This window comes from Mustela nigripes, chromosome 2 (assembly GCF_022355385.1).
Source record: "Mustela nigripes isolate SB6536 chromosome 2, MUSNIG.SB6536, whole genome shotgun sequence".
In the NCBI taxonomy this organism is placed as follows: domain Eukaryota; kingdom Metazoa; phylum Chordata; class Mammalia; order Carnivora; family Mustelidae; genus Mustela; species Mustela nigripes.
In genome coordinates, this window is record NC_081558.1 from 20955120 (window position 1) to 20962545 (window position 7426).

General features: G+C 41.0%; 1 protein-coding gene and 1 non-coding gene across 2 annotated transcripts; one reads left to right on the forward strand and one right to left on the reverse strand.

Moving 5' to 3' along the window:
* Window positions 1-307: 307 nt before the first annotated feature.
* Window positions 308-3473, reverse strand: LOC132010418 (IQ domain-containing protein F1-like). Its single transcript, XM_059388288.1, has 3 exons — window positions 3444-3473; window positions 1704-1805; window positions 308-754 (listed from the first exon to the last, which is right to left on the reverse strand). The coding sequence occupies exons 1-3, from the start codon at window positions 3471-3473 to the stop codon at window positions 308-310; spliced, it is 579 nt and encodes a 192-aa protein (XP_059244271.1).
* A 3301-nt stretch (window positions 3474-6774) lies between these two features.
* Window positions 6775-6881, forward strand: LOC132012658 (U6 spliceosomal RNA). The gene has a single exon (XR_009402662.1). It is a non-coding gene; the product is annotated as a U6 spliceosomal RNA (small nuclear RNA).
* Window positions 6882-7426: the final 545 nt, after the last annotated feature.

Genomic DNA, 7426 nt, shown 5'->3' on the forward strand with positions numbered 1-7426 from the left:
TTGCCATCACTAACCACCACCCTCCAGACCTCCCTTACATGCAACTTTGGGGAGGGGCACCATTTACCTGAAGGATGTTCGAGTTGGCCAACGTGGCAGATTTGTTCCACCAACTCTTCTACTTATGGCAGACCTTGCAAATTAATCACAGTCTACTCAGTCTGGAAAGAGTTTCAGAATCCTTCCCTAGAATCCTCGGACAACTCCTGCCCATTCCTCCACGCTAGCATATGAGATGCTAGTATCTGCTATCATTTTCCCTGACCTCCTGGAACTTGTCAAAGAGAAAGGCTGGGGGAAGACCACTTCACTGTTTTATTGGGAGGGGAATACACTCTGACACAATGCAAGGCCCTGAGCCCAGCAAGATCTCTAGCTCGAGATGCAGATGGTTGGCTGTGACTCTGTAATGGCCCTTGATGAAACCCCGGGAAGCACAGGAGTGGCACCTCCAGTAGGCCTGGATGATGCGGGCAGCATTGAGCAACCGGCAATAGCGCCTACGGATACGCCACATGCGAACCCAGGACTGCAGCTTGACCGCTGCCCACTCCTTCCGTGTAAAGTTCTCTAGCGCTGCTCGCCGCCTCTTCTCCATCATACTTGTCAGGATTTGCTTCCACCAGCGCTGAATGATCAATGCTCTCAGTACTGCATGCAGCAGTGTCCGGCGTACCAGGGTGCCCCGCCACCAGGCCTGGATCTTTATGACTTCTAGATTACTGGTAGAGGGCTTATCTTCTTGTTCTGGGAGCTTGCGAGAAAAAAGAAGGGACATTCAGAGAACGTCCCCCACCCACTTGAGTCTTGGGCATGTCAGAAGGGGACCCTGATTCCCTATCAACAATAAGTCCTTCTTCTGGAGCTTAGTAGCACTGGACAGGCACTAGCTGGAACCAGAAAACCAGGTAGGTGTCCTATCTCTACCGCTCTCTTGTTAATGGACATGGACACATGTTGATCTCTGAATCTCAAAGTCCTGCTCTATAAAATGGGGGTATGTCTGCCCTGTCTACCCGGTTTTATATGGATCAAGTTGGTCAGCCTAAGGTCAGACTAGGACAAGACCTATGGGTCAAAGAGTTACATATTCCACTTGAATGTGACCAACTAATCAGGACCCATGATCCTTCCCTTCAGACCCCACCCACCTGCTAGAGAAGTAGTATCCTTTGCTAATCCTGCCTTTTCATCCTTGATTCCAGCTCCAAATCACATCCAGCTCTCTTCCTCTATCATGTTATAGTATTAAGTCCACCCCCATAAAGTTCTACCTCGTATCTCTTTCCCATCCTTATTTCTCTTGACTTTCACATTTTAAGTCTTCATTAACAAGCAAACATATGTGCATAAGCTCAAATAAACACACACATACACCCATGCACTGTTGATTAAGCCCAGCTTCCCGTATGTTGACCATTCTGTTCCACAAACACAGCCCTTATATTCCCAGCCCCAGCCCTGTGTGGCCTTGGGGGAGGGGCTCTTACTTGTTTATCTCCATTATTAGCACCAACCTCTTCCTCTGTCTTGGTGTCTTTATTTGTATCTACATCTTCATCCTGAAAAAAAAAAATGAGGAAAGAGAACAAACAAGATGAGTTTATTCCTGTTCTTAGCTCTGGATCATGCAAAAAACACTAGCCTCAAGCACTAGGACACAAGGACCAGAGGCATCCAATCAGGTTTCCTCCTACCTCCACCTTCTCTGAGGTCAGTGATTCTGGGGATAAACCAGTCGGTTCCTCTTTCTTCTGAGGCTCATCTTGAGTTTGTTCATTAATTTGTTCAGGCTTCTCCTCCTCCTGAAATCAGCAGTTAGGGAAAAGGCAAGAGTGAAGTTGCCTTCCCTCCCTGTCTGTTCAGTATCCCACACATCCCCAGCTTCTGGGACTTTCTGGAGTGTTCATATGCCAGGGGATCCCCTCATCTTAATTAAGAGATCTATGGGAACATCTCTAAAAAGACTGGTTCCTGTGTCTCTCACTTACTCACCATTGGTTCCACTTGGATTGGGTTTAGATGGTTCAAATCCCCTCAGGTCTGTGTTCCTCTAGCCATGGATGGGTAGATATAGTGGAGAGAGAGACCTATGATGTCATAAGGGCAGTTATGACTCAGGCACAAGAATGGCTCCCAATAGTTGAGTTCCCTCCAAGGAAAAGACAAAAGTGCTATCCATTCTTTTCTGCTGGAAATGGCCAAAGCCCCTAATATGAAAGCAAGAACCAGAAATACAGGCCCATCGATGTAAAGGTGTATAAACATAACCAGTCATTGGTAATATCCCCAACTGTTAAAATTGAGAATCAATTTATATAATATCCCTGATTGTTGGGGCACCTGTATGGCTCAGTGGGTTAAAGCCTCTGCCTTCAGCTTGGATCATGATCCTGGGGACCTGGGATCGAGCCCTGCGTCAGGCTCTCTGCTCAGCAGGGAGCCTGCTTCCTCCTCTCTCTCTCTCTGCCTGCCTCTCTGCCTACTTGTGATCTCTGTATGTCAAATAAATAAAATAAAAAATATTTAAACATAATAATATCCCCAATTGTTAAAATTGAGGATTGATTTAATGGTTAATAATATGCAGAGAATACTAACAAATTATAACTGTAAAAAAAATAATTTAGGGGCACCTGGCTGGCTCTGTAAGTAGAGCATGTAGCTCTTGATCTCAGGATCATGAGTTTAAGCTCCATTTGGGGCATAGAACTTACTTATGAGTAAATTTAAAAATCAAAATTTTAAAAAGAATAATGAATTTGATCTATAGGTACTGATGATGAAGTGTACCTAAGATATATTTATAAGTAAAAAAGTTGAAGATCATTATGATCCCATTTATGTAAATAAAACCATCAAGATACATAATTATACATCTATATTGTAAATGCATATAAAGGGGAAGAAGGGTATATACACCAAATTGCTACCAATGATTATCTTGGAAGAGTTGAATTGCTGATCCATCCATACAATGCTCAGGGAACTCTATGAGGCTCCCAGGACCAGCTGAGGCCCCCATTTCAGACTACAGTGGGCTCAAGTGTTCTCCTATCTTCTGCCCCTGAAGGACTGAAGGCCATATCTTATGGGTGAGGAACAGCCACTACAGAAGTTCTTAGCTTTGTTCTTGTTTCTGAATGGAAAAGACACTTGACATGACCCTAGACACTAGGTGGGACCCTCTCTACCCCAGGATGCTCCTGTTTTCTGAAAACCCTCCTGGGTAATTTGAGTAGCGACTTTGAGAGTCACAGCCCCAGGTGTCACTGAGAGTGCATTTGCCACACCTTCCAGAACACTGAGATAAGTCTCATGACTGAGGAGTGGGAAAGGGCTAAGAGAATAGCAGGTAGGGTTCAAAATGTATCAAAGGAACATGGGTCATCTAACCAGACTCCATCAGGAAGCCAGCCCACAAGCCACTGAGGATACCTCACGGACAGATTCCCCAACTGGCATATGGACATCCCTAGTACTCCATGTCAATCACTCATATACTCCTTTATCTATGGCTAGCTCCCTGTGTAGGCCCCTGAGGGTAGCAAGTAGGAACCTTTGCAGATGGCTAGTGAGTATGCATAGAAAGCCAGATGACTCTGTGAAACTGAGAAAGAACACAAATTGAGCATTCAGCATTGCCCTGGGGGGAAGCAAACAGGAGGCTATCAGAATCCAGCCTGGCTTTGCAAGATTGAGAGAAGACATACGATCTTAAGGATCCCCTCAAGAAGGAACAAGAAGTGTGGAACAGGTGTATATATAGAAAAACTCCAAGAAAGCTTCAAAATTCTAGCAGGGCTGACAGAGAAAATGGTAGAAAGCTTATTTAAAGAACTAGTAGCTGAACACCTGAAACGAATGTAAATTGTATGCCAACTATACTTCAATAATTTTAAAAAGGAAGAAAGAATAGCTGAGAATATACGAACATGGGAAGACATTTGGCCATCCAGTTCATTCAATCCAAATTCAATCCAAAGAAATTTTGTCAAAGACATATTGTAGTAAAACTGTCTAAAATCAAAGATAAAGATTTTTAGGGGTGCCTGGGTGGCTCAGTCAGTTGGCATCTGCCTTCAGCTTGGGTCATGATCCCTGGGATCAAGCCCCACACTGGCTCCCTGCTCCTCGGGGAGCTTGTTTCTCCTTCTCCCCACTCATGCTCTCTGTCACTATTTCTGTCTGTCTCTCAAATAAATAAATAAATAAAATCTTTAAAAAAAAAAGACTTTTGGAAGAAACAAGAGCAAAATTTTGTTACAAACAAGGAAATCCCCATAAGGTTATCAGTGGATTTCTCAGCAGAACAGGCTGTGAGAAAATGATGTATTCAAAGGGATGTTATATTCAGAGTGCTGAAAGAAAAAACAGCCAACCAAGATTAAAGAAGTCCTTTAGAAATGAAGATGAGAAAAAGACTTTCCCAGATAAAAAGCTGAGAGTTCATCTCTCTCACCACTAGAAATGCCTTATAAGAAATTCCAAAAGAAGTTCTTCAAACTGAAGTTAAAGGAGGCTAATTAATAATAGAAATATATGAGAATATAAAGCATACTGGTAAAGGTAAGTATATAATCAAATTCAGAATACTCTAATATTGTAATCTGGTGGTGTGTTAATCACTTAACTCTAGTACAAAGATTAAAGGACAAAAGTATTAAAAATCACTATAGTGAGGCACCTGGGTTGCTCACTCTGTTGAGTGTCAGACTCTTGGTTTCAGCTTAGGTCATGATCTCGTTTGTGGTGAGATAGAGCCCCACACTGGGCTCTGTGCTCAGCAGGGAGTCTGTTTGGAGATTCCCTCTGTCCCTCTCCCCACTTGTGCACATCCTTTTTCTCTTCCTAAAATAGTAGATAATTTTTTAAAAATTACTATATCTACAATAACTTGTCAGTGGATACACAATATAAAGAGATATAAATTATGACATCAAAAAAATTGGGGAGGAAGAGTAAAAGGGTAGTTTGTGTATGCAATTGAAGTTATCAACTTAAAATAGACTATAAGATGTTTTATGTAAGCCTCATGGTAGCCACAAGGCAGAAACCTATAGTAAATATACAAAGGGATAAAAAAAGAAATCAGGGGCGCCTGGGTGGCTCAGTGGATTAAAGCCTCTGCCTTCAGCTCAGGTCATGATCTCAGGGTCCTCGGATCAAGCACTGCATTGGGCTCTCTGCTCGGCAGGGAGCCTGCTTCCTCCTCTCTCTCTGCCTGCCTCTCCGCCTATTTGTGATCTCTGTCTGTCAAATAAATTTAAAAAATTAAATAAAAATATAAAAAAAAAAGAAATCAAAGCATACAACTGTAGGGGCGCTTGTCTGGCTAAGTCGGGAGAATGTGGGACTCTTTGGGTTGTAAGTTTGAGTCCCACATCGAGTATAGAGATTACTTTAAAATATATATATATTTTAAAGATTTTATTTATTTATTCATCAGAGAAAGAGAGTACAAGCCGGGAGAGTGGCGGGCAGAGCAGGCAGAGGGAGAAGCAGGTTCCCACTGAGCAAGGAGCCCAACACAGGACTTGATCCCTGGGATCATGACCCAAGCCAAAGGCAGATGCTTAACTGACTGAGCCACACAGGCATCCCTAAAAAAAAAATCTTAAAAAAAAAAAAAAGCATACCAACTATGGAAAAACATCTAAAATATCAAAGAAAGACAACAAGAGAAGAAAGGAATAAAAAGAACTACAAAAGAGCCAGAATATAATTAATAAAATGGCATTAGTAAATTCTTACCTATGAGTAAGTACTTTAAATGTAAATGGATTAAATTCTCCAATCAAAATACATAGAGTGTTATGTGTTTTGGTGAGTGCTGTGAAGTGTGTAAACCTGGTGATTCACAGACCTGTACCCCTGGGGATAAAAATATATGTTTATAAAAAATAAAAAATTATATTAAAAAAATACATAGAGTGACTAAATGAACAAAAAGAATGACCCAAGTATATGCTTTAATAGTGACTCACTTCAACTTTAAGGATACACATAAGCTAAAAGTGATGGAGTGGAAAAAGATATTCCATGCAAATGGAACCAAAAGACAGCAGGGGTACACACTTAGACAAAATAGACTTACATTATCTGATTTCAAGACTTACTGTCTTTGGGCACCTGGGTGGCTTAGTGGGTTAAAGCCTCTATCTTTGACTCAGGTCATGATCTCGGGGTCCTCGGATCGAGCCCCGCATCAGGCTTTCTGCTCAGTGGGGCGCCTGCTCCCCCGCCTCTCTCTCTGACTGCCTCTCTGCCTGCTTGTGATCTCTCTCTGTCAAATAAATAGGTTAAATCTTTAAAAAGAAGAAAAAAAAAAGACTTTCTCTCTTGAAAGACTATAAAGTTACAGTAATCAAGACAATGTGGTTTTAGTGTAAGAAGAGACAATAGATCAATGAAACAGAATAAAGAAGCCAGAAATAGATAAACATTTACACAGGTATTGATTTTTTTAATGTCAAGATAATTCAGTGCAGAAAGGAAATGGATCTTCAGTTTGGGGGTGGTAGGAATCTTGACACTTATCTAAAATTATAGACAACACACACCCACACAGGATGGATCACAGACCTAAACAAAAACTAAAGCTAAAACGGTAAAGCTAATAGAAGAAAAACCATGGGAATTATTTTGTGACCTTGAAGTTGACAAAAATTTCTTAGGGCAGAGAAAAACACTAAGTATAAAAATTTGATAGGATGGACTTCATCCAAATTAAAACTGTTCATGAAAAGACAACATTTTTGAAAGTCAGCTGGGGTGCTCACTTTAGCAGCACATACACTAAAATTGGAATATTACAGAAAAGATTAGCATGGCCCCTTTACAAGCATGACACACAAATATGTGAAATGTTCCATATTTTTCCAGCGTGATGATCATAGTCAACAATACTGTACAGCGTGTTTGAAAGTTGCTAAGAGAGTAAATCTTAAAAGTTCTCTTAAGAAGAGGCCCCTGGGTGGCCCAGTTGGTTAAGCATCTGACTGGCTCAGGTCATGATCTCTGGGCCCTGGAATTGAGCCCGGTGTCAGGCTCCATATTCAGTGGGGAGTCTGCTTGTTCCTCTCCCTCTGCCCTCCCCCATTTGTTCTCCCTCAAAAGAATAAATAAAATCTTGAAAAAAATTATGTTAATAAGAAAAAAAGCTATAACTATGCAATGATAGATATTGTGATAAACATTTTGAAGTATATACAAATATCGAATCATTATGTTGTACACCTGTAACTAATATAATCTTGTATGTCAATTATACCTCAATTTTTTAAAAAGTCAAAGACTAAAAAAAAAAGTCACAAATTGGGGAAAAGAACACACACACATGGAGAGAAAGAGAATGTATATATTGTGTGCATATATAAATGGCATGTGCATATATATATATAAACAAATGCGTATATACAACATG

Excerpts from the sequence above, each read along its gene's own strand:
- LOC132010418 (XM_059388288.1), bottom strand. The coding sequence starts at position 3,473 with ATGTCCATATGCCAGTTGGGGAATCTGTCC. Across the intron at positions 1,806-3,443 it reads GCCAGTTGGGGAATCTGTCC|GAGGAGGAGAAGCCTGAACA; the intron begins GTGAGGTATCCT and ends TGCTGATTTCAG. Across the intron at positions 755-1,703 it reads AATCACTGACCTCAGAGAAG|CTCCCAGAACAAGAAGATAA; the intron begins GTGGAGGTAGGA and ends TTTTCTCGCAAG.